This window comes from Peromyscus californicus, unplaced genomic scaffold (assembly GCF_007827085.1).
Source record: "Peromyscus californicus insignis strain IS unplaced genomic scaffold, ASM782708v3 Scaffold_24__1_contigs__length_46423439, whole genome shotgun sequence".
Classification (NCBI taxonomy): domain Eukaryota; kingdom Metazoa; phylum Chordata; class Mammalia; order Rodentia; family Cricetidae; genus Peromyscus; species Peromyscus californicus.
Window position 1 is genome coordinate 43925515 of NW_026294535.1, and position 26390 is coordinate 43951904.

The 26390-nt window shown below is 54.8% G+C and overlaps 2 protein-coding genes across 4 annotated transcripts; one reads left to right on the forward strand and one right to left on the reverse strand.

Annotated features, from left to right (window-relative positions):
- The first annotated feature begins 227 nt into the window (after positions 1 to 227).
- On the forward strand, positions 228 to 19644 carry Stat6 (signal transducer and activator of transcription 6). Of its 3 annotated transcripts, none has more exons than XM_052753606.1 (22): positions 228 to 863; positions 5064 to 5200; positions 5526 to 5664; positions 5965 to 6048; positions 8068 to 8206; positions 8329 to 8381; positions 8520 to 8668; positions 9819 to 9950; positions 10106 to 10294; positions 11269 to 11356; positions 11485 to 11607; positions 13221 to 13313; positions 13636 to 13842; positions 15400 to 15494; positions 15593 to 15729; positions 16041 to 16187; positions 16378 to 16441; positions 16545 to 16649; positions 16769 to 16852; positions 17987 to 18052; positions 18141 to 18269; positions 18347 to 19644. In XM_052753606.1, exons 2-22 carry the CDS (start codon positions 5085 to 5087, stop codon positions 18534 to 18536), a joined length of 2529 nt encoding a protein of 842 aa, XP_052609566.1. In that variant the 5' UTR covers positions 228 to 863; positions 5064 to 5084; the 3' UTR covers positions 18537 to 19644. The 3 variants fall into 3 exon arrangements, with proteins under 3 accessions (XP_052609566.1, XP_052609568.1, XP_052609565.1); XM_052753608.1 differs by lacking the exon at positions 228 to 863 and adding an exon at positions 954 to 1046; XM_052753605.1 differs by lacking the exon at positions 228 to 863 and adding an exon at positions 1299 to 1320.
- On the reverse strand, positions 19568 to 26390 carry Nab2 (NGFI-A binding protein 2). The gene is made up of 9 exons (XM_052752891.1): positions 26384 to 26390; positions 26214 to 26243; positions 25124 to 26015; positions 22917 to 23790; positions 22405 to 22538; positions 22049 to 22100; positions 21822 to 21954; positions 21427 to 21618; positions 19568 to 20427 (listed from the first exon to the last, which is right to left on the reverse strand). The coding sequence occupies exons 1-9, from the start codon at positions 26388 to 26390 to the stop codon at positions 20318 to 20320; spliced, it is 2424 nt and encodes an 807-aa protein (XP_052608851.1). The 3' UTR covers positions 19568 to 20317.

A 26390-nucleotide genomic window follows, 5' to 3' on the forward strand; every position in this document is an offset into this window, starting at 1 on the left:
TCTTCACACTCGGACTCGGCCCCCTAGGACTCTCCCGGCAGCCCTCCGCGGCTCCCGCTAGGGTCTGGGGCGCGGTACCCGGAGTGGACCCCTCTCCCTCCAGATCCGGGGAGTCCTCCCGAAGGCTGAGCGGAGGGCTCCCCTCCCCCACTTCCTCCACGGGGCGTCACGGGACCGCTAAGGCGTTCCCGCCGAGGAAGGAGGTGAACCTAGCCGGTGGCTGGGGCCTCCGGCTCCCGGCGGCTTCTCAGGGTCCTCCGCTGGAGGGAGCGCACAGCCCCGAGGGATCGGGCGCCCCAGAGCACAGTCCCTCGGGCCCCGGAGAAAGTTGGTGTGTGGTAGCCAGGCCGTGCGGGGTGGCAAGCCTCTCCCCGACAGCCGGTGACTTTCCAGAGGGGGGAAAAAAAACGGATCGCTGTCAAGGGGGCTGCAGTCTGGGGAGGTCAGCCTCCTTCCAGCCCGACTCCGTGGAGCTCCGGCTGCGCCCCCCGCACTTCGTGCTTCCCCACCGGGCCCCGGGAGGCATGCATACAACACGTTCACCCCCACTTTCTTCCTCTTCCTCCTCCAGCCCACTTTCTCTTCTCTGTGTCGTCAGAGCTCCAGGGAGGGACCTGGGCAGACAGAGAAGCCGGAAACAGCAGGCCGGGGCAGCCAGGGAAGGCCGGGAGACCAGTGCGTGCGTGCGTGCGTGTGTTTGTGTGTGTGGTGTGTGATGTGTGTGTGTGTGTGCGTGCATGTGTGTGTGTACACACTGAGTTTTTAGGGCCAGCCCAGAACCCCGCTGGACAGAGCTACAGACCCCATGGGGCCTGGCAGTGCCCGCTGAGAGGAGGGAGAAGAGAGCAGAGGGGCTTGCCGAGGTGAGGGGATGTCTGCGGGCGAGGAAGGTGGGGGGCCCTGGAGGAGACGTAAGGGATGGATTTTCGGGGCCTCTCGGGATCCTCCCCTGGGCGGGGCGGCCGGTCCCCTGGAAATTGTTTCTGCTGGTGTTCGTAGCTGGTGGCACTGGGCTTTTGGCAGTTTCCAACTTTGGAAGGACTCGGGTGGGTACAGGCCTCCACACTCCCCTCCCCAGCGCGTCACGTCACTTTCCCCAACCCTCAGCCCTGCGCCTCCTTGGGACGTGGAAAGTGGCGGGGCAGGGGGGAAGGAGGGTCCTCTGGGCCCGGGGGTGGGGGTGGGGTGGAGGTGGGGGGTGGGGGGAGCGCGGCTGCCCCTCCCTGGAAGTGGATGCTCCAGGACCCCCGCGCGCGCGCGCGCCCGGTCCAGCCCTCGCTGCTGCCCGCCGAAGGTTCCTGTTCAGGGTGTGGCTGGAGGGTGAGCGCGACCCAGATGCAGACCTCATGGTGCCCCAGAGCAGGGGGAATTTCCCCCTCGCACGGCTCGCTTGACTGCAGAAAACGCTGAGATTTCCCCGTGGGAGGGCGGCCGGCCCGGGGGGTTAACCCTCCTCATGCTGACCTGGCTCCACCTCCTCGCACCCTTTCCCGCCCCCACTGCCACCGCCACCGCCAAACACACACACACACACACACACACACACACACACACACACACACACACACACACACACACACACACACACTGGGCAACTCCAGAGAAAGCCCTTGACGTTTGATCTTGGGGTCCCACGGTCAGCGGGCTCGGAATGCAGGGGAGGAGGGGATAGGACAGGGCTTGGGCAACCAGGCTTGTGAAGAAGCTTCTGGGCTGTCGGGCTTCCCCTGCGGCGGGGAGGGGGGAGTCTGGAAGGGAACGCTGGCCCCGCCTGCTGCAGGGTGGCTCCGCCTTCCCTCCCTAGGGGACGGAACGCCAAAGGTGCTGGGTCCTGGCCCGACCTATAGACCCAGCACCGTTAGCAGGTGCACAGGGGAGAAGTAAGGCTTCGTGGTGTCTGGGGAGGGACAGGATGGGACCTGAGTCAATCTCCAAGGGGATTTAGAGGAAATGGGAGCTGCCTGTGGCTTGGAGGTCCCCAGTCCCCAGTAGGCTAAGGATTGGGCCAAAGGTCTGGAATCTGAGCACTCCAGAGGCCGGGAGGAAGACAGAACTGAATCCTCCCTTGAATTTGAAAATAAACTGGATGTGGCTCCTCAGGATGCCCCACCCACAGGAGTAGACAGTTTTAGAGCAAAGAAAGTCTGGTGGAGGACCCTGAGCAGGGGTGAGGGCCCTGGGAGGAAGAGCGCAGAGAGAGAGAGAAGCAGGATGGTTAGGGGTAGCAATGTCCTGAAAAGGGGCCTCTTTTTCTTCCAGCTGGGAGCCCTCGGGGAGTTGAGAGGCTCAAAAAGCAGGACTTGGGGACACCCAGGGAGTTTCCATCCACCTTCCTCCTCCTCTTCCTCTCTGAGATGACACTATGAGAAATGTGAACTGAGAGCCCCCTCCCCCTGGAAACCACTGATCTACCCAGCCCACTCTGAGGCCCCTGGGGAAGCGGACTGCTCCTGCCTCTGCCTTCTTCTCCCCCCCCCCCTTTTTTTTTCTCTCTGGTTGCTCACACTCTTCCAGCTCTTCACTCCAGGTTGGCCAACCCAGCTGTTTCTCTGGTCTCCCTCTTCCTGTTACCCTCCCCATTCTTCCCGCCCTCTCTATTTTCTTGAGGCGACTGGGTTTCTGAGCTAGAAGGAATCCTAACAGCACAGTGTAGTGATTAATCCTTACGGAGATTCGGAGCCCAATTATCAGCTTCTTGGCCAAGTTAAGTAACCTCCTGGGCCTTAGTTTCTTCATCTAGGAAAAGGGATAAGTTCATACTTTAAAATAGGGCTGAAGAGATGGCTCGGTAGTTAAGAGCATTGGCTGCTCTCCTAAAGAACTTGAGTTTGATTCCCACACATACATGGCAACTCACAACTGTTTATAACTCCAGTTCCAGAGGCATACATACATGCAGGCAAAATTTCCATTAAAATTAAAAAGTAAAAAAACTAGCCGGGCAGCGGTGGCGTACGCCTTTAGTCCCAGCACTCAGGAGGCAGAGCCAGGCATATCTCTGTGAGTTCGAGGCCAGCCTGGGCTACAGAGTGAGTTCCAGGACAGGCTCCAAAGCGACACAGAGAAACCCTGTCTCGAAAAACCAAACCAAACCAAACCAAACCAAACCAAAACAACTAAAATAAATTGTTGTGAAGGGACAAGGGTGTAGTTCAGGGATAGAGCACTTGTGTAGCATGCATGAGGACCTGGGCTTCTTCCCTAACAACTCACGCACATGCGCACACACACACACAGACACGCATGCACACACACAGACACACACGCGCACATACACACACACACACACACACACACACACACACACACACACACACACACGGTTGTGAGGTTCCAGTGAGCTAACGTGTAGAGTATGATATATCTAGGGAATAGTGCACAGTAAGTAGTACACATTACCACTCTGCCATTGCCTTCCTATCCAGCGTGGAGATTTTGGCCATGCGGGCATTGAACTCAGAGTTCTGCAAATGCGAGGCGGGCACCTGACCACCACGGTGTCTCTCATTGTCTCACAGGATCTTGGAATTTTGAAAGTTTTCAAGGGACACATGTGGGGTCAGGAGACAGGGAGGAAGGAAGTAGACCCAGTGGACTCCCTGCCGTCCGTCGGTCTGTCCGTCCGCGCTCCCCTTCAGCAGTGCTTTGTACCCCCTCCTACCTGTATGGTTTTGCTCTCCATGGTCTTAGTTATCTGCAGGAAGCCACACTCTGAGACTATGAAATGGAAAATACCAGAAAAGGCAATTCATGGATTTTAAACAACTTTTATTCAGTATGTTGTATTTATTTTATCATTGTGGTTGTTAATTTATGTGCCTAATTTATGTATTAAACATATATATATATGGGAGAAAATGTAATAGACACAAGAGTAGATGCTACATGCTGTTTCAGGCCCTATCCTTGGTCTCAAGTATCCAAATGACATCTTGGAGTGTCCTTTCTGGACACTACTGTCACATGGATTAAAAATCAAAATTGGAGTCAAGTGTGGTGGTGCTTATCAGTAGTCCCAGCACTTGGGAAGTGGAGACCAGAGGATCCCATGGCGCATGCCTGTAATCCCAGCACCCAGGAGGCAGAGGCAGGCACATTTCTCTGAGTCCGAAGCCAACCTAAGCAACATAGGGAGGTCCTCTGATATACCCAAGAGCACTTGCCTAGCACACACAAGGCCCTGAGTTTGTTCACAGCACCACTGAAATTAAAATTATCTAGTACTTTCAAAATTTTAGAAAGAGCTAAGGCATGGAGGCATGTACCTGTGATCCCAGGACATGAGAGGCTGAGAGGAAAGGATTCCTTGAGCTCAGAACAAATTGGTATAGAGAGCCAGGTATCTTAAAAAAAAAAAAATTAGAGGGGCTGGAGAGATGGCTCAGAGGTTAAGAACACTGACTGCTCTTCCAGAGGTCTTGAGTTCAATTCCCAGCAACCACATGGTGGCTCACAACCATCTGTAATGAGATCTGGCGCCCTCTTCTGGCCTGCAGGTAAACATGCTGTATACATAATAAATAAATCTTTAAAATAAAAAAAAAATTAGAAAGTGCTGTATTCATTCAGCCCTCCTATTTCATGATAAGAAGATAAAGATCCGTAGAATACAGTCCTTTCACCCCCAGAACCGGAGCAGGTCCTGAGCTACAGTGGGACCCGCCTGTCCTCACGGAGCCTGCTCTGCCTTCTGTCTCGTGTCTTCTTGTCATCCTACCCCGCTGGCTGTATTTCTTCAGCTCGCCCATGGCTTCCACTGAAGGTATTGCCCTGTTTCAGGCATTGGCCGAGGGAGCCTGTGGCTTAAGGTGCCCCGGGCAGCGGATATGATCAAATAGATGATGGGAGAGAAAAAAAGGTTGTGGTGCAAGAATTGTGATGCCCCACATCCTAACTCAACCCTCTGGGACTTTACCACGAGAAACTAGAAAGAATCTGAAGCTCTGGAGAGACGGAATGTTCTAGGCCCAGGAAAACCGGACCATCCGTAGGGAAGGGCCACGGCTGCCCCAGAAGCTTGTTTCTTGGGAGCGTCTTTGAATGGCCTCACTCTTCTTTCCCAGGCACCCCGAACACCCCAGATCATGTCTCTGTGGAGTCTGGTTTCCAAGATGTCCCCAGAAAAACTGCAACGGCTTTATGTTGACTTTCCCCAACACCTCCGGCATCTCCTGGCTGACTGGCTAGAGAGCCAGCCCTGGTGAGTCCTCCTGCCCCGTGTCTCCCCTTAAGTATCTTCCCCCTTTTTAGAGCCCTTCCTGCTGGTAGAATTCAGAACTGAGGACTCATTAGTGTGTAGGTAATAGCCTGGACTTGGTGGGGTGTGTCAGGGCTGGGACAGAGGCACCTCCTCATCGTAGCTGGCAGAGCGGGGAGCGGGAGGCATGGGTGGCAGCTGCAGAAAACCGTCTAGAGAGGAAGGAGGGGAAAGCACCACTGGGTTCCTCCTCGCTATAGGGTGGAAGCTCAGAGACACTAAGGAAGCCCTGGCTAGCGGCAGCGACCTTACCGTGATGTCCCCACAGGGAGTTCCTGGTTGGCTCAGATGCCTTCTGCTACAACATGGCCAGTGCTCTACTCTCCGCCACTGTCCAGCGTCTGCAGACCTCTGCAGGAGAGCAGGGGAAAGGAAGTGCCATTCTGCAGCATATTAGCACCTTGGAGGTGAGGTGAAGGGGAAAGGTTGGGGTGGGGTCAGGGTGGAGCGGGAGTGGGCGCTGGCTACCAGAACGGATGGGAGATGTTGAGAGCAAATGGTACTCCTGTGGTCAGGCGCTGGCTGGCATGCAAACTGATTTTTAAAGCATGCAAATGTGTGAAACTTGACAGTCTACAGTTATGCCCTCCGCCAGTGTATACATGAGTGGGGGCGAGGAACTGGAGGAGGGAGGGGGGCGAGGAACTGGAGGAGGGAGGGGGCGTGGATAAGGGTGAGGCTCACGGTTGGTCACTTCAATTCTACAGAGTATCTATCAGAGGGACCCCCTGAAGCTGGTGGCCACCATCAGACAGATCCTTCAAGGGGAGAAAAAAGCTGTTATAGAAGAGGTATTGTGGTACCCTCCTTCCCATTTGTATTAGTCAGGGTTCTCTGGAGGAACAGAACTTACAGGATGTACACACACACACACACACACACACACACACACACACACACACACACGGGTTGTGGCCCGACTAGTCCAACAGTGGCTGTCTACCCATGGAAGGTCCAAGAGTCCACTGGTTGTTCAGTCCATAAAGCTGGATGTCTCAGCTGGCCTCAGTTTCCACCAGAGTCCTGAAGAAGTAGGCTCTAATGCCAGTGAAGGAATGGACTGGCTAGCGCCATCAAGAGCAAGCAGGCAAAGAGGGCAAGCTTCCTCCTCCCATGTCCTTTATGTAGGCTACCAGCAGAAGGTGGGGCTCAGATTAAAGGTGGATCTTCCCACCCCAAAAGATCGGGATTAAAGGTGTATCTTCAGTAATCCCAGCACTCAGGAGGCAGAGGCAGGTGGATTTCTGAATTCGAGGCCAGCCTGGTCTACAGAGTGAATTCCAGGACAGCCACAGCTACGCAGAAACCCCATCTTGAAAATCTAAAAAAAAAAAAGAGAGAGAGAGAGAGAGAGAGCAAAAAGAAAAATCCTTCACAGGTGTACCTAGCCACTTGGGTTTTAGTTAATTCCAGATATAGTCAAATTGACAACCAAGACTAGCCATCACAAGTCCACCCCACAATCACATCTTCTTAGGCCATGCTTAATTTCCAAATGAAAGCAATAACCAGGTCATAATTATACCTAACATGATATAACTATCCCATGTACAACCACAAACACATTATATATTTAAAATAGATGGCAATGTCCCTTGAAGGACACCCCTTTAGTATCTCAAACTTAAATATTATAACCACTGATATTCTCTCTATATATCTTTTTTTCCCCCGGTTTTTTGAGACAGGGTTTCCCTGTGTAGTTTTGGTGCCTGTCCTGGATCTCACTCTGTAGCCCAGGCTGGCCTCCAACTCACAAAGATCCATCTGCCTCTGCCTCCCGAGTGCTGGGATTAAAAGCATGCACCACCTTACAAATACATTCTTTTTTTTTTTTAATTTTTTAAAAAAGATTTATTTATTTATTATGTATACAGAAGAGGGTGCCAGATCTCATTACAGATGGTTGTGAGCCACCATGTGGGTGCTGGGAATTGAACTCAGGACCTCTGGAAGAGCAGTCAGTGCTCTTAACTGCTGAACTATCTCTCCAGTCCCTTAGATGGTGTTTAGAACTACCTTCCTCTACTACCCATTCTGTATTTCCTCCACCCTCTGCAAGCACCTCAGCAGGTCTTGGGTCTTTTCCTGAAGGAGTGACCCATCCCTTCATTTCTGATGGGTCTGTGCCCTTTGTCATCCTGCCTGGATTAGATTGTTGTAGTTTCCCATTGACTTTAATCACAGGACACAGTAGCACTAAGAGATGCCCTAAAGGATCTCCTGCACTCCAAACATAATCTCTCTTACTTCCATTGTGGAGAGGCAATCCAATTTCCTCTTGGCAATCTGGACCAGTCACCCCTCTTAACACGGTTACTCCTTTCTTAGCCTGTTGGCTTAGAAGCCCAAAGTGACCAGGAGGAAGTCTGAGCTTCCTGTGCAAAGGAATGTTGTGTCCCCTGGCAGGAGAGCTTCGCTCTCTGGAACCAAGACTTCTAGGCCAGCAGAACTTAATGTTGCAGGAACAGGAAGCAAAAATGTTTCTAGTGGGTCACTAGGAGTAATAGTGAGTGAAGCTATCCCCTTTCCATCCCTTGATTCCTGGATCCCAGCCCAAGCCATGAAAACCTAGGAAGAATTTAAACTCAGGAAAGACTCAGTGGTCTAGGCCCGAGATATCCCAAGGAAGTCCCTGGGGTTAGAGTGAACCCTAAACCAAGTCTGGGGAGGCTTCAGAGAGAACGAGGGCGAAGAGGCTGGTTCTGCCAGGAGAATGGTCTCATCCTGAGGAGGTTCCGGGAGGGGTAGAGGTGGGCGCAGAGGAACTGGCAGAAGGCTCACCTCTGGTATCTGCTCCTTCTGTGCAGTTCCGCCACCTGCCAGTTCCCTTCCATCAGAAGCAGGAAGAACTCAAGTTTACCACAGCCCTCGGGAGGCTTCAGCACCGAGTGAGGGAGACCCGCCTTCTCCGAGAAGCCCTGCAGCAAGGGACCAAGGCTGGACAAGGTGGGTCCAAGGCCTGGATTCCAGAGGGGTTTGGGGAGGGTTTAAACGTGATCTTTTCTTGGACCTCTGCCTTGAGTGAACCTCTATTCTTTTTGCACCCCGGTTTCTGCCCCTGCCCTCAGTGTCTCTGCACAGCTTGATGGAAACTCCTGCCAACGGCACCGGTCCGAGCGAGGTGAGTCATGGACTGAGAGGTGGAGACTGAGTTCCAAGTGAGCTGGAAGGATGGAGTTGACAGACACAGGCTGAGGTGCGGGAGGGGATGGGGAGAAGGTAATGTGTGGCCCTGGCTCAGGCTCCTTTCTGCTGTTAGGATCTGGCCACGATGCTGCAGGGGACTGTGGGGGACCTGGAGGCCACCCAGGCCCTGGTGCTGAAAAGGATCCAGATTTGGAAGCGGCAGCAGCAGCTGGCAGGGAACGGTACACCCTTTGAGGAGAGCCTCTCGGGGCTGCAGAAAAGGTGAGGGCAGGGCGTGGTGGGGTGGGTACCCTTGTGTCCGCAGGTGTGAGGGAGAGGGAACTGAGGATGACGGCTTTGAAGTGGGCGGAGACTCACAGAAGCGAGTTCCTGCAGTTCTGTGCGGGGGGTGGGGGGGGTGGGGGGGGGTGGGTGGGGGGGTGGGGGGGTGGGGGTGGGGGGTGGGGGGGTGGGGGGGGGGTTGTTCGTGTAGATCCTTCACATGCAGCTCAGTTAAGGAGACACAAATAGAGAGTTTTCCAACATTTCCTCTTCAAGTCCATGTCCAAAAGGGAGGAGGAGGCCTGTATATTTGTATGCTTGTATATTTGTTTTTGTTTTTTGTTTCGGTTTTTCGAGACAGAGTTTCTCTCTGTGTAACAGCTCTGGTTGTCCTAGATCTTGCTCTGTAGCCCAGGCTGGCCTCAAACTCACAGAGATCCTCCTGCCTCTGCCTCCCGAGTGCTGGGATTAAAGGCGTGGGCCACCACCACTGGCTTATGTATGTTTGTTTTTATTTTATTTTTTATTAAATTTATTCATTTATTTTATGCATATGAGTGCTCTATCTGCATGTACACCTCCATGTCAGGAGAGGGCATCAGATCCCACTGTAGGTGGTTGTGAGCCACCTTGTGGTTGCTGGGAATTGAACTCAGAACCTCTGGAAGAGCAGCCAGTGCTCTTAACCACTGAACCATCTCTCCGGCCTGTATGTTTGTTTTTAAGACAGTGCCTTACACTGTAAGATGTCCTGGAACTCACAATATAACCCAGGCTGGCCTTGAACTCACTGTAACCTTCCTGCCTCAGCCTCCCAAATACAGGATTTATAAATGTTTAGTCACCACGCCAGGCTTGAGAAACCCTTTTATATTTGGTCTGTTGGGTGATGGCACTTTCTAGTTTTCCCTACAGCACTCGGTGCCTCAGGCACTAGAACTATAGGAAGAGGCTGCTGGGCTCTCCACAGGGAGTCTAGGCCTTGACAGAGAGCACCTCATGGGAGCCAAGACAGGTCCTAGAACCCCCTTCTGTCCCGGTGCAACTACTCACCCCATGCCTGCTCACACAATCTCCTGTGTTCTCCTGGGCTTGGGCTGAAGAGAACAGCCAGCATTCTGTGCTTCCTGACGCCCCGCCCTGGCCCCAGGTGTGAAAGCCTGGTGGAAATTTATTCCCAGCTGCAGCAGGAGGTTGGGGCAGCCAGCGGGGAGCTTGAACCCAAGACCAGGGCCTCGCTGATAAGCCGACTGGATGAAGTCCTGCGCGCCCTTGTGACCAGGTATACACCATAAGCCCCTGCTCGGCTGTAAGCAGACCCCAGGGAGTGAAGGAGGCCACCTGGAGGGGACCCAGGCCCTAACACTCCTCTCTCCTCCTCCTCCTCCTCCTCCCCCTCCTCCTCCTCCTCCTCCCTCCTCCTCCTCGGTCCTCCAGCTCTTTCCTGGTAGAGAAGCAGCCTCCTCAGGTTCTGAAGACACAAACTAAGTTCCAGGCTGGAGTTCGATTCCTGCTGGGTCTGCAGTTCCTGGGGACCTCGGCCAAGCCTCCGCTGGTCAGGGCTGACATGGTGACAGAGAAACAGGCCAGAGAGCTAAGCCTGCCGCAGGGGCCTGGGGCTGGAGTGTAAGTGGAGACTGGCCCTGGGTTGGAGACGGCATGGCGGGGTGACGGAGGTGAGGCTGGGAGGCTGGCTTCATAAAGAGAAGTGAGGGAAAGAGACCTTTGGAGTGCGGAGACTGAACTCTGACTAGTCACGGCAGAGGAAGGGAAAGGAGTGTCTTCGAGGGGAGTCATCAGGATTTGGCCAAGGCGGAGACTCCTCTTTTAAAAACCCAAGAACAGGGGGGCCAGCAAGCTGGCACAGTGGGGCTTGCTGCATGAGCCTGACGACACCGGTTTGATTCCTAGAACCGATGCAAACGTAGAGGAGAGAACTGACTCCTAAAAGTTGTCCTTTGACTTCAATACGAATGCACCCGCACATCGTGCGTATGAACAACAACAACAGTAATGATAAAAGTTAAAAACAAGCAGGGAGGGCAGTGTAGGTCAGCGGTAGGACGGGTGCATAGCTTGCCAAGGTACTGGGTTCAGTGTGAGCAATATATATAAATACACACAGACACTCACACACTCACACACACACACACAGACACACACTCACAGACACACAGACACACACACACAGACACAGACAGACACACACACACACACTCACACACACAGACAGACACACACTCACACACACAGACGCACACACACTCACACACACAGACAGACACACAGACAGACAGACAGACACACACACTCACACACACACACACAGACAGACACACACACACAGACATACACAGACAGACAGACACACACACTCACACACACACACAGACAGACAGACAGACACACACAGACACACACAGACAGACAGATAGACACACACACACACTCACAGAGAGAGAGAGAGAGAGAGAACACAGATAGGGACATGGAGAGCCAGGACCAGTGACAGCAGTGGTCAGCGCCTTTCCCGTGGACCCAAGCTCCTCACCACAGGCAGCCAGGCTCTTCACCCTCTGACACCCCCCCCCTCCCTGCAGGGAGAGCACAGGAGAGATCATGAACAACACCGTGCCTCTGGAGAACAGCATTCCTGGGAACTGCTGCTCCGCCCTGTTCAAGAACCTGGTGAGAGGCCTTCGGGTACAGGGGGAGGGGTATCCCCAGACTGAAGGATGTCGAGGGCCCACAGAGCATGCTCTCAACACCTCTGCCCTCTCATCCTCCCCTCTTCTCCCTTCTCCTCACCCTGGCAGCTCCTGAAGAAAATTAAGCGCTGTGAGCGGAAGGGCACAGAGTCTGTCACGGAGGAGAAGTGCGCTGTGCTCTTCTCCACCAGCTTCACCCTGGGCCCCAACAAGCTCCTCATCCAGCTTCAGGTGAGAACTGCCCCCGCCCTGCTGCAGACCGGGACCCAAGTCCTCCTCACCTCAGGACTGCCTCATGTCCCATGTTTCTGGGACAATACACGGGGCCAGATGGAGCTGAGAGGAACAAGATCTGGCTTGTGTCACAACCAAGGTGTTTTGTTTTGTTTGCTTTTTTGAGGCAGGGTCTCATGACGTAGTCTACATTGGCTTTAAACTCTTTTCCTTTAAATGTTACTGTCATTGTTACTGTGGGTGGGGGAGGTAGCATGTCCACGTCACTGTACACATGTGGAGATCGGAGGATAACCCTCCCACTTTTATGTGGGTTCTGGGGGTCTTGGGGCTCTGGAGATCTAACAGGCCACCAGGCTAGTGCTGCAAACTCTTCTGTCCTCTGGGCCATCTTACTGACCCTCAAACACTTTTTCTCATTTTGTGTCATTTTGCTCCTCCCCTCTCCTTCCTCCCTCCCTCCTCTTTCTTTCTTTCTTTCTTTCTTTCTTTCTTTCTTTCTTTCTTTCTTTCTTTCTTTCTTTCTTTCTTCCTTCCTTCCTTCCTTCCTTCCTTCCTTCCTTCCTTCCTTCCTTCCTTCTCCCTGTCTGTCTGTCTTCTGTCTTCTTCCATACTCCAGGCTGGCATTAAACTCAAGGTCTTGCCTCTGGCTCCTAAGTGCTAGGGATTGTAGGCCTAACCCACCACACCCACCTCTCTAACTCTTACCAGTGCTTTCTATGTAACAGGAGATCAGGGCACCGTGATAAACGATACACATACACACACTTGTGCACATACACATACATCAAGAACTTGTTGTAGATCAGGGCACTGTTTCCAGTGATATACAAGCACACACAAGACCATGGCCAAAACCAGCTTGGGGAGGGAAAGGTTTATTACACCTTACTTTTCCAGGTAATGTCCATCACTGTGGGAAGTCAGGACAGGAACTCACGCAGGGCGGGAACCTGGAGGCAGGAGCTGAAGCAGAGGCCATGGGAGAATGCTGCTTACTGGCTTGTTCCTCATGGCTTGCTCACCCTGCTCATGTACACCAAGGCCGCTTGCCCACGGGAGGCTCCAAAGGATTGCCTACTGGCCAGCCTCATAGAGGCGTTTTCTCAACTCTGGTTCCCTCTTCTTAGACGACTCTAGCCCGTGTCAACAAAAAAACCAACCAGGACATTTGCTAGGTAACAGTATAAGATAGGTTCTGTGACTAGCCTCACTTTACAGATGATGACATTGGGTCGTGGATTCCGTCGTTGGCCCAGGTCACACAGCTTCTAGGCACTGGGACTGGTGTTTGAACCCTGAAAGTCTGGCTTTGTAGCATTGACTTGTTTTTTTTTTTTTTTTTTCTTCTTTCTTTTTTTTTTTCTTTTTTGAGCTGAGGATTGAACCCAGGGCCTTGCGCTTGCTAAATCCTCAACCCAGTAGCATTGACTTGTAACTGCTTCTCTACCCTGACGTCCCCACTAAGCTTCGGAAAGTGTCCAGTGATATGCCACCAGCCTTTAACTATGTCATGGGAACTAACAACTCCCCAGGGCACTGGAGTAACACCCCACTCTTTGAGACACTTCTGACTGCACTGAGGGTAAACGTTTCTCCCTACCCCTTAGGCCCTGTCTCTGCCCTTGGTGGTCATTGTCCACGGCAACCAAGACAATAATGCCAAAGCCACCATCCTGTGGGACAATGCCTTCTCTGAGGTGGTAAGGAGAGACTCGGAGTGGGAGACAGGGGCCGGGTGGATTCTTATGCAGTAAGACAAGGTGCTGTCCTAGCTGGTAGGTGGCAGGCAGACTCAAATGTGTAACTTAAGTCTTTCTGGTGGGTCTGCTTTTGGGCTTCTGATGTCTTTCCATGCTGGTCTTAACAGCTGGCATGCCATGGCACCACAAACAGCTGTTGAGGAATCACTGTTTGTGGGCCAGCTCAGACAACAGTGCTGTAAGGGCAGCTCAGGGAATTGGGAAGAATGAAGGCCACTGGAGGAAGGATTAGCCATGCTCTCTCTCTCCTTCTTTTACCCAGGACCGCGTGCCTTTTGTGGTAGCTGAGAGAGTGCCCTGGGAGAAAATGTGTGAAACTCTGAACCTCAAGTTCATGGCTGAGGTGGGGACCAGCCGGGGATTGCTACCAGAACACTTCCTCTTCCTGGCCCAGAAGATCTTCAATGACAACAGCCTTAGCATGGAGGCCTTCCAGCACCGTTGTGTGTCTTGGTCACAGTTCAACAAGGTCATTTCCCTGCTCTTTCGATTTCCTACTCCAAGCTCTTCACCTCTGGGGCGCTCGAGACCTCCCTAGTCTCCGCCCAGGGATAGACTTTTAGGGTCTTCACAGTGCCGCCATCATGTTGTGACCCAGAGAGGAAACACTTCCGTTCTGTGGCATTCTCTGGCATCCCACAGTTTTGGTCTGGGGACCCTATTCTTCCTTCCTTTCTTTCTTTCTTTCTTTCTTTTTTTTTTTTTTTTGGTTTTTCGAGACAGGGTTTCTCTGTGTAGCTTTGCGCCTGTCCTGGAACTCACTTGGTAGCCCAGGCTGGCCTCGAACTCACAGAGATCCGCCTGGCTCTGCCTCCCGAGTGCTGGGATTAAAGGCGTGCGCCACCACCGCCCCTTTTTTTTTTTTTTTAAGCAGTGATTCACATGATTCAGTCAGATTGTGGGCAAACAGAGCTCTGATTTGAAAAACGACTTTGACCCATTAGAAAAACAGTCTATTGCAAAACCTGGGTGAAATCACACAAGACCGTGTGGGACTTGACTGCTGCCATGTGCAGACAGCTCACTACGTACCAGGCACAGTTTCACACTTCATGTATGTTACCTACCTTAACCCGTCCGACATCCCTTTCGGGTAGGTGTTATTTGTAAGTCTTTCAAGGATGACAAGCCTGTGCTTAGTGAGGTCTTACTGTTTGTTCCAGGTCTCAGCGCAAGTGACACAGCTCGGGTGGAAACCCAGATTTCTTCTTTCTTTTGAGTTAAGGTCTTGATGTGTAGCTCAGGCTAACCTCAGACTCACTGTACAGCCCAGGCTAGCCTTGACCTCAAGCTCCTCCGGCCTTAGCCTCCAGCCTAGGTACAGAAATTTCCCGGCATGAGCCACCATGCTCAACAGGAGCCCTGTATTTCTGACTTTTCGTATTAGCTGCTGTATTTTTCTGTCTCCAAAATGACGTGGCTCAGGACTGAATCGGTTACAAGATCAGAGAAAGGAGAGCTTATGTCTCCGCCCTGGGTGGTCATTATGCTCATCCACCAAAACAATGCTGAAGTTATTTCTCATGATACAATGCCTTCCTTCCCCTGGTTCCCACTTTCAAACAAACAGAAAATGGACGGTGGGGGAGAAGCTCATGTGCCCAGAGAATACATTACTGGAGAGAACAGGACAGCAGGACAGTGACAGGCAATCATCATCTTCTGCTGGAATGGGCCTTTACCAGGTCCCACTGAGGACAGAGTTTAGCAGAATGATTATGAGGGGCTGCCATGCTAGACTGCTTGACTCAAATCTCGATTCTGTCCTTTACCAGTAGCATGGACCTTGGGAAGTCACTTACCTTTCTCAGAATCCATTTAATTGCTATGGTTATTGTGTTATATCCAAATAAATTAATATACAGCAAAGACCGAAGGAATGTCCAATGTGGTCAAGGTAAGGGGTTGCCATTGATGGGCCTTAGGTTCACTTCTGTCCTCAACCTTTGACTCTCATACTCTCAGCCCTGTGCCTGCTCCAGCTTGGCCCCTCCCCTACTCACCCCTGCTCGTCTCCACCCTTCAGGAGATCCTGTTGGGCCGTGGCTTCACCTTTTGGCAGTGGTTTGATGGTGTCCTAGATCTCACTAAACGCTGTCTCCGGAGCTATTGGTCAGACCGGTGAGTCCCTGGCCCCAGGAGGCGACGCATCTGTACCCATGGCTCCCTCTCTGCACCCACTGTGTCCACATCCATGTCTCCTCCTTCACTCTGCCCAGGCTGATCATCGGCTTTATTAGCAAACAGTACGTCACAAGCCTTCTCCTCAACGAGCCAGATGGAACTTTCCTCCTCCGCTTTAGTGACTCTGAGATTGGGGGCATCACTATTGCCCATGTCATCCGGGGTCAGGATGGTGAGTCACCACAGCCAGCCCTCCGACTCCATGCTGTGTTCTCTTGGGTTCCTAGGGAAGGAAATGTCCTGGCTATCTTTGATGTCCGCCTGATCTTTAGGAAGTTCTTCTTTAGGTCTGACTTCTTGCCTTCCTCCTATGGTCTCGCCTTCAACTCCCATGGCAATGGGCATGAATGAGTCTCCTTCACGCGAGACTTCCACCCTAGGCCTTCTCTCACAGGCCGTGGTGGATTGAGAATGGGTCTTGTATGGGGCTGGGGGGAGAGAAGTGTGGGCAGAGGAGACCTTAGGGTCTCATCCCTCTTGTAGGCTCCTCACAGATAGAGAACATCCAGCCATTTTCTGCTAAAGACCTGTCCATTCGCTCACTGGGGGACCGAATCCGGGATCTTGCTCAGCTAAAAAACCTCTACCCCAAGAAACCCAAGGATGAGGCTTTCCGGAACCACTATAAGCGTGAGCAGGCAGTTCTGACTCCTCCCGTCACCCACTCTCTCCCTGTTCCAGCTATACCCCTCTGTCTGCCTGGGTCATCCTTGTCTCCCTCCCATCTGTGCGGCCCCGCCCCCACCTGCCCATCAACCTTCCCCTTCCCACCTCCTTGGTAGTGGGGTCCACCCCAGTTCTCCTTTCCTCCCCACCACAGCTGAACAGATGGGCAAGGACGGGAGGGGTTATGTCTCAACTGCTATCAAGATGACCGTGGAAAGGTGAGTGAGAGGGTGTGGGTGGTGGGTGGAGACTGGGGGCTGGCACTTATCTGTAGGAAGGAGTGGTCTTTGTCAGTCACATGTACTTCCTTCTCTCTTTCAGGGACCAGCCTCTTCCTACTCCGGAGCCCCAGATGCCCGCCATGGTACCACCTTATGATCTTGGTATGGCCACTGATGCCTCTGTGCAGCTCGGCTCAGATATGGGGTAAGGAGGTGGAGAGATAAGGAGGGGGCTGGCACATGCCAGCAGGCCTTTCAGAGGAGAGACCAGGTGTGGGGTTGTCAGGGGAAGGGCTTGCATCAGAGTTTGCCTTCTTCCCTCAGGTACCCTCCACAGTCTCATTCCATCCACTCATTTCAAAGCCTCCCCCTAGAAGAGCCAATCAATATGCTTCCAGCCTTTACGGAGTAAGTCGGAGCCTGTGGAGGATGAGGTGGGGCGGCATCTGATCACAGTGGGTAGTGGGGCTTATGTGGGAACAGCAACACAGGCACACCCCTGTGTGTTTATGGGAGTGATGCCTAAGATTCGGATCGCTAGGGGAAAATGATAATAATGACATTCCCTGCTGCTGAGGGAATGCCACTGAACACATGCTGAGTGTGTGTGTGCTCTACCACTGAGCTGCCTCCCAGCAGTTGTGATGATTTTTATTTGTCAATCTTTATTATCCTTGAAATGGCCTAGACCTTTTCCTTCCCCAAGTAGCATTAAGATGCTTAATCAGCCGGGCGGGTGGTGGCGCACGCCTTTAATCCCAGCACTCGGGAGGCAGAGCCAGGCGGATCTCTGTGAGTTCGAGGCCAGCCTGGGCTACCAAGTGAGTCCCAGGAAAGGCGCAAAGCTACACAGAGAAACCCTGTCTCGAAAAACCAAAAAAAAAAAAAAAAAAAAAAGATGCTTAATCAGCTCTTAGTCAAGGGCTTTTCTGTCTTCCTGGGAGTTGATGTGGAGTGGGCCTAGGAAACAGAACCATGGTTCAGTCTAAAGAAACATTGGGCGCCGGGCGGGTGGTGGCGCACGCCTTTAATCCCAGCACTCGGGAGGCAGAGCCAGGCGGATCTCTGTGAGTTCGAGGCCAGCCTGGACTACCAAGTGAGTTCCAGGAAAGGCGCAAAGCTACACAGAAGAAACCCTGTCTCGAAAAAACCAAAAAAAAAAAAAAAAAAAAAAAAAAAGAAACATTGGGCATGCCAGGCGGCGGGTAGCACACGCGGGCGGCAGAGGCAGGTGGATCTCTGAGTTCGAAGCCAGCCATTTCTACAGAGTGAGTTCCAGGACAGCCACAGCGACACAGAGAAACCCTGTCTGGGGGTGGGGTGGGGAGGAGTAACATTGGAAATTGGAAACACACACACACACACACCATTTTTCAGGGGAGAAACCTGATCTAGGAGCCTAGGAATGGCTTGCTGAGGGAATGCTGGTCAGTGAAATGCTAAGTCAGGATAAGGCCCAACAGATTGTTTCCTGACTCACGGGTCTTGATTGGTAATACTCTCTGCCTACTTCCCTTCCTGTTTTCTCCTTCCTGCTTCCAGGCCTCACCTGCAAATGCCCTCCAACATGAGCCCGATGAACCTACACTTTGACCAGCCTCACCCCCAGTAAGTGACAAACCCCCTCCGGACCCCACCCTCTCCATGCCTCCTCCCTTGCCAACCCCTGCTAACGTCCTCTCCTGGCCCCTGGCAGCAACCTGCTGCAATGCCAGCCCCAAGAGCATGCCGTGTCCAGCCCTGAACCCCTGCTCTGCCCAGATGTGACCATGGCAGAGGACAGCTGCCTAGCTCAGGCTGTGGGAGGCTTCTCCCAGGGCACCTGGTGAGTAGGAGCCTGGGGGTGAGGGCTGGGAGACAGGGTGCCGGGTCTGCTCCACTACTTTCCCCTCCTCCTTGCAGGGTTGGCGAAGACATGTACGCTCCCCTGCTGCCTCCCACTGAACAGGACCTCAACAAGCTGCTCCTGGAGGGCCAAGGGGAGGCAGGAGGAGGGCCCTTGGGGGCCCAGTCCCTCCTACAACCATCTCCTTATGGGCAATCTGGGATCTCAATGTCCCACCTGGACCTAAGGACCAACCCCAGTTGGTGATCCCAGCTGGCGAATCCCGGACACAGAGCCTCTGCTGTCTCTATGGACCTGCCCTGTGGACACCTGCTCATGCAGGCGCCTCCCATCTCCAGCTGTTCCTTGGTCAGGAGGGAAGAACTGCTAGGAGAATGCATGGCATATGGAACCATTGCACTCCATTCTTCCTACCACATCAGGGCCCCTTTTCCAACACAGGGAAAGGATGTTCAGGCGCTAATGCGGTAACAGGCACCTGTGTGCGTGCACACGCACACATACACACACACGCAGAGGACCAGGACATGCTGGGCAGGAAGGGACTAGGCAAGCACAGGTTAGGGTACCAAGGGCTCCTGTGTTGAGGCAGGGCCTGGGGCACACATGCACCAACAGGTAAGACACCATGCCACAGATAGAGGGCATAGACCTAGGGCATTGAAGAAGGGGTTCAGGAGACCCTGGTGGGAGGAAAAAGGGGGCCTAGGTATATGGTTACTGGTGTGGACTTCGCCTAGATTAAAAAACCAAGTTCCTCCAAAATCTTACTGTCAAGGGGCTCTGTGACAGGCCAGACTGTGCCTCGCAAGACCTAAGCTTTGTGTGTAGCTGTGCCGACGTTTACCCGAGACACGAGTTAAGCTTTGTGTGTAGCTGTGCCGACGACGTTTACCCGAGACACGAGCTAAGTGACGTAGTTTACCCCTGACATGTTAACCTACAGATGTCACACATTCACTAAGACCACACAGACCATGTATCTCTGCTTCTGCCTGTGCGACAACACGTATTTGAAAGGCTGAGAACGGTGTGAGAGTCACACCTGATGCCATTTTGGGTGTAACTATGCGGCTGTGACATGTGCGTGTAGCTATGGCTTTGGTGACTCAATGCTTTTCCCGTTTCCCAGGGCCCCGAGGACTGAGGAGGGGTACAAGCCTTGCTGTGTAACGCCCTGGGTGCCCCAACTACTCTCTATTTTCCTGTCCACTGCCGGCTTCTCTCCACGTCTCATGCAGTCCCTTTTCCCTCACTGGGGGGAGGGGGGTCATGGATCCTAAGCCATAAAATAAATTTTATTCCAAAATAACAAAATAAATAATCTACTGTACACAATCTGAAAAGAAAGACACTCTAAGTGTTTTGACAGGTGCTGCATCCCTGCTGGCCTGAGGAGACCCAGGGTCCAACCCAGGCCTCTAAGGGGCTGGTCCGAGGGGAACTGTGGGGGAACCCTCACACACAGTACAAGAACGAACTGCTGGGAGGAATGGGCAGGGGGATGAGAATGGGCGGGCAAACCGCAGCACTTGTTAAATTAAAGAAACCAACTAGAAGCACAAAAAAAAAAAAACAAAAAAAAAACGGGGAGGGGAGACCCAGTTTTCCCAGGCCCCCCAGTCTCAGGGCCAACGGTGCCATCTTCAGTGGCTAGACCTTTCCAGGAAGTTCTTCCCACATGTCCAAGCTGGACTCCAGCGGCTCCTACCACTGGTGGACACCTGGAGAATGGGTGTGTGTGGTGAGGGGAGGGAGAGCCCCAGCAGACTGGAGGCAAAGTCCATGCCCCTGAGCCGGGTGAGGGCGCACCTTGCACCCTCCTGGTGCCATCTGGCCAGGCCCTTGCTTGTTATTGCTTGAAGCCCCATAGTCCTGTGCCCATGGGGCAGATGGGTGGCAGAGGGGCAGCAGAAGGATCCTTCTAGGGTGGTGACTAGAGTCCGGAGAACGCGGTGGGGGGGGTGGGGGTGGGGAGTCTAAGTGAGCCAGAAGCCTGGGTCCTGGGTCTGAGACATCCCCACTTTTCACTGCCGGCTGGCCTCTGCCTCCACTTTCACACTGCTCCTGCGACCCTCCACCAGAGCCGGATGAGGTCCTGGGGCCGGGCATCGGTCCAGCAGGCCTTCCTCGAATTCTGTAGGGGAAAAAAGGTGTAGGTCAGGAGACAGGGGTGGAGGCTGAGCGAGGCCAGGTACAGAAAAACGCACGCGGAAGACAGATGGCGGCATCTGCCCCATTTACTCCATTACTGCCTCCTGCCCACTGCGTGTGTATGGGGGTTCCATGCCCAAGTGTATGTGGCTCCCCCTCTTATTTTGGTTGTGTGTAGCTTCTCTGTCTCTGTCTCTCTCTCTTTCTCTGTCTCGCCCGCCTCTGCTCTGCTGGAATTTCTGGTTCTGTCAGGAGCTGCGGGGGCGGCTTGGCTCTGACCTCTCCCCCTCCCCCCTCCCCAGGCTCAGCCACCCCCAACTCATCTCTGGCCCCCTCCCAGGCCTCACCCACCCTACAAATACCGCCCCCTCCCCCCGGAGTTTTTGGTAGCCAAATCAGGGGAAACACAGGAAGCTAGACTCCCAGCTTCTCCCTCAAGAAAAGCCCCCCCCCTCCAGTCCCCGCCCCCACTCCCCACCCACGCAGAGTTTAAAAATACCAAGCCAGGGTTGGTGGCTTTGTCTACTGCGTCACACTCAGCCCAGCGGCTGCCCGGCCCTCTACCGGCCCCACTCCTTTCCTATCCACACACAAAGCGCCCAGCTTTGGGCTCCTTGGCTTCCAAGCTGGGGAACCCTATCCCCACAACTCCCCATGACTCCACCCCCCCCACCCTGCATTAAGCTATTCTTGCCAGGCTCCCCTTGCTGCTGACTCTACTGTTCACCCCTCATTCTGTTCTCTGCTCCCCATCCAAGATCCCCACCTGGGTCAGACCCTCCCCAATGGAAACGATCCCACGGTAGCTTGCCGCCCCCCCCCCCCCCCCCCCCCCCCCCGCTCAAGGTCTGGCTAGCTGGAGCCCCTTCTACTGGTCTGTCTGTCGTATCCCTCCTCTTCCTCCCCTCTGGTCCTAGAAAACGAGGACCTGGTGTGGGCCATGTAGCTGGGGTGCTTGGGGACAGCACTGCCGCTGCCTCACCTGCCAGAGGCGGCTTCGCAGGCACACAGGGGCTGAGGCGGCCCACGCGGTCGTGGGAGACGAGGCGGGCGAGCCGCAGCCCCTCATCCATCAGTGTCTGCTGCAGGATGTGGCGGCTCCACAGCCCATGCGCTGGCAATGCCAGGGGCAGGTCAGCAGGGGGCGGCGTCAGCCTTGGGCACGACCCCACAGCTGTGGGCATGGGCACTGGTCAGGTCAGGGGGCTGCCGCCAACGGTACCCACCCTCAACCGACAACTCACTCCCATAGGTCCTTCTGCCCCATCCAGCCAGACCTCCCAGCCCGATTCCAGGCAGCTGACTCTTGGCTCGCACCTGCAACCCACCCACCCACTCCCACCTCCTCCCAAGGTGAAGGACTTGTAATGCACTCACCCTGTAAGTGGCCATCTAGGCTCTCCCCAGACAGACTGGCGCTGTCCTCCTCTAGGCTGGGACGGTATGGGGGTGCATAGGACTCAGGGCCTGGGGGAGGCTGCTGGATTTCAGTATGACTCTGTTCCCCAACCTGTGGACGCCCAAAATTAGGAAATGAGGTCTTAGCAAGGCTGTGGTTGGGGTAGGCTGTCCTTCCCTGCCCTCCCCCACCCCCAACACCATACCTCTTGTTTCAGTTTCTTCAGTGGTGGGCCTAATAATTCTTCAGAGTGGAGCCTAGGAGAATAAAGAAGGTGGGATTAGGGAGGGCCCCAGAATGCACAGAGCACACAATGTGGCCAGGAAATAGGCATTACTTAAAAACTCCACAAAGCTGCTGGTTGGATAGGAATCTCCAGTCAGTCATTACTGTGGGGCTTGGGAGTACAGAGCAGGCCTCACACAAGCTAACTTGGCATACGACATGCAGGGTGGGTGGGAGGCAAGCCTAGAGCTGCCCGAGCTGAGCTGCAAGGTAGGGAGACTTCCAAGTCCTTGGCAGGATTCCAACCAAAGGCGGCCCAGGGAAAGGGGGTCTCACCTGGATCCCTTCAAGGAGGAAAGGTAGGTGCTCTCTCGGGCTACTTGGCGCGACAGGGAGAAGAGTTCTACCCTTCGAAGTAAAAGCGTGTTGTCCCTCATGCAGAACTGGGCTGCAGCCTCATTGATGGTCAGCTGTGGCAAGAGGGTAGCCAGTGTGAATCCCGACTCTCCCGCTTCACCCCCTCACCACCAAAGGAGGCCCATCCAAAGGATGCTTGCTTTAAAAACAAAGCCCAGGCTTCCTGAGGGTAGAGGGTAGGGTAGGGGGGACTCGGCATCCTGACTAGGGCCACCTCTATGTCTGGGGAGGCCTTCGGAAGCACAGGGCTGAACAGTTGGGCTTGCTGTTTCATGTTTCCCCTTCGGTAAAGCAGCATGTGGGGCCAGGAGTGTGGGGGACTTGGGTGGCCAAGGGGACCACGATACAGAGCTTGAGAATGCAAGAATCCTCAGAGGCGAAGGGACCGAACCCCTGGAGTTAAGGGCGGTCCTGAGGAGCCAGGCCCTCACCTCATGCAAGCTAAGCTGTTTGCCTTCTCGTCTCTTGGAATCCAAGCGGCCGTAGATGACGCTGTACTTTCGGATCTCCTCTTCTTTCTGGCTGTCATTATCGTCCATCTCAAAGATGTGGCCCACACTCCGAGCCAGCTTCTTATTCAGCTTCAGCAGGGATGTGACCTCTCCGGCATCACCCCTGGGGAAACTCCGGAAGATCCTCTCCACACTCTCCACCACCATCCGTACCATCTCTGGTTCCAGGCGGTCTGGACCACCCCCAGTCCCACCTGCAGCCATCCCCCCAGCCACAGTCCCCTCAGGGACTCCTCCCCCTGCAGGTGGGGAGAAAGGGGGTGACCCAGCCTCCTCTTCTCCTCCTGCTCCGACATCAGACTCTGGAGTGCTCTGGCCTGGCCAGATCCGGGGATCCCCTGCCCCAGGTCCTCCGGGAAGCGGCGACAGCTTCTCTCCAAGTTCAAGGGGACTCTTGGGGCTAAAACTTCGGGTGCTGCCTGCCTTTTCTCCCGGGCTCCCATGCCCATTGCTCATGCTCCCTTTCCGAGTACCCGCCGTCTCAGAGATCTTGAAAAGTGGGATGCTGGAGACAGGTACAGCAGGCACAGGCTGGCTGAAGAGCCCTGGGTTGGTGGCCCATTCTCTCAGAGCTTTCTGCAGACGTCGGACATGGAGTGGTTTGGTGGCCATGCCCACCAGTGCCATGATTTCCAGGAACTCCTCCTCACCCGCTTCACACAGCTGCTGCACATCGTCCCCTCCCTGCTGGATGAAGGTCTCGTAGTAGGAAAGGAGGTTGGCACGCTGCAGGACCCGATACAGCTGCAGCTCACCCAGTGTTCGAGGCAGGGCCATGGCTGGAGCACTTGCCCTGAGAAGGAAGGGCAGGAAAGAGGCAGTGAGTACAAGTGCCCCTGCTGGGTACCAACCCACACTAACAATTGTCCTCTCTTTCCTGCCTCCTCCTCATCCCTGCTCTCTTTTGAATGCTTTACTCTGCCCAGTGCCCAAGGCTGAGCACACTGAGAACTGAGCATTGCTCAGAGGCATAGCCATGCCCATGCCGTCCCAGACTAGCCAGAAGCACCGAAAGCCAGTGGTGCCCTATCTACAGCTCTCCGGAAAACCCTTACCTCATCTTTCACTTTGATCTTTCTGGTCTGGGGCAGCACAGTCTTGAACACTGAGGCCCACCAGCATTTCCCTGAAATGGCTAGACCCATCTTCCCCCAAATTACAGTCCTCACTTCTCCCCTAAACACTCAGCAGCCTCAACATTACTTAATGTAACATCCCACATTAAAGTTAACTCAGGAAACCAGGGGCTCTACTCCTTGCCCGGGTAGCTGAGAGGGAGGGGTGTGGCCTCTTCCTCGGCTTTTCAGTGAACCCTTGCTCCCCGGCCCTCCGTTTCTGGGATTAGAAGTTACCGCACCCTCCTAGTATCTGTCCCAACTTCCCAGGCTGCCCAGTACCCTTCAGTGGCTCCCCTCCCTTTGTGTGGCCCTTCCCACTCTTCAGCAAGCCCCTCTCTGCTTCTCAGGCAATGGGGGAGGGAAGCCTCGATTGTTCTGCTCTGGGCCGTTCTTCCCACACACTCCTACAGCGGCAGCGTCTGTGGGCGAAAACCGCCTGGGGGCTCCCGCCTACTCTCTTCTCCCTCGTTTTCCACCCTGATCTTCGGAAGGGAGTGGCGGGAGCGGCTAAAGGCCTCTTGAGGAAGGGGCTGCACACGGAGACTACCCCCTCCCTACGCTGTGGTCACTTAATGAGAAGGGACGCCCGAAGCACACCCCCCAAACGAACCACCTTCTCCCGGACCTAGGGATGGCGCGCTCCCTCCAGTGACCCACTAAGCCAGCTAAGCGCCCCCACCCCTCGCACTGTAGTCAGGTCAAGGTCTGGAGCTTCCCCTGGCGCTTGGGGACATTGCAGGGGGCTCCCGTGCCAGGTCATGCCCACTGAGCAAAGTCTGGAATGGAAAACGAGGCAGTACTCTATCGATAGTCTCCAGGTTCCTCGGGTCTTTGTTTGCTCCTAAGGTCCCCTAATTTGAACACTCACCCCCTTTTCCCATCCGTCTCCACCTCCCACCCCCGTGCCGCTTCTTCATGTCCTCTTTTCGACCTCCACCCTCCGGACCCCCAGTCCCGAGTCCAGCTCCACCCACCTCCACTCCCCGACACCTCCTTTTGCTCACTAACTTGAGTCTGGGCTGCGGGGTCCGGCGAGTGTTATCCCCTCGGCCAGGAGGCTGCTCCGCTGTGGGAGAGGGTGCTCTGTGGCATGGGCGGCCAGGGACCACCCGTGCCTCCCCTCTCCGTTCCCGGCGCCTGCTGCCCGCTGCGCTCTGCCGGGCGGCGCGCGTCCCCGGTCCACCGCTGTCCGGGCTCCGTCCCTCCCTCCACGTCTCCTCTCTCCGAGCCTCCGCGCCTGTGTGTGTGTGCCTCTGCCCCCACCTCCCCGGCTGCGCTTGCCGCCTCTCCGCGCCTCCTCCCCCGCAGGACGCACGGGGGAGCGAGGCCGGGCGCTGCGCTGGCTGCCGGGCTGGCGGGAGGAGGGGCGTGGGCAGAACCGGGGGCTGGGACCGGAGGCGGGGGGTGGGAGCCGAGGCCTCTGGGCCTCCGAGAGGCTGCTGCGGAGACGGAGGGGAGGAGACTTGGGGGGGTGGGGAGGTGTGGAGTAGGAGGCGGAGGCGGGGACTCAAGAGTCGGGCGCCAAGTTGGGGACCGAGGTGACCAAGGCTGGGCTGTGGAGGGGAGGGGAGGGGAGCTTGGGGGACCCAACAGGCGGGGCAGGTCGCTCCGCGCCGCCCACGCCGGATGCACAGCCGGCCCTCTCTGCGCCCACGTACCCACGTGAGCGCCCCGCCGGCTACATTCCTACTCCCTGCACCACTCCTACCCCCTGTGAGCCGAGAGCGCGGTTTCACAACCACGCACAAGTATACAAAGACACAGGAGCGCACGTACGTGCACACGCGTCTAAACAACAACGCGGACGCCCGCAGTTGCCCACGCTCCGGCCGCGCCGCCGAGCCGTTCGTTTGAATGCTTAGAAGTGAGCGGTGAAAAAGTTGGCGAAGGCTCGGCTCCCCTAGATGGTACGCTTAGGGTTAAACCTGTGAGCGCCGGGCTGCGCAGGAATCCCTACGGAGTCTCAGCACCCTTCTCTGGCCCTACAAGTTGTAGATTTGAAGAGGCGGCCCTCAGAAACCTTGGTCGCCTCCCTCCCTCCCTTGCATCTAGTTGTCGAAGTTTACCTAGGTGGGTTATACTGGAGGCTACAACTTACTCGAGCGTCGATTAGGCACGTCGGGGTTGGCTAGGTAGGGCAGGGATGGGGGATGCCATGCCTTCCTCTATCCGTGGCACCCTATTTTCTGATGACCAGGCCTTATGGCTTGGACGATGGGGTGGCCAAGCCAGGGAAAGGCGGCTACCTTGTCTGGGGTCCTACGTTACCGGACAT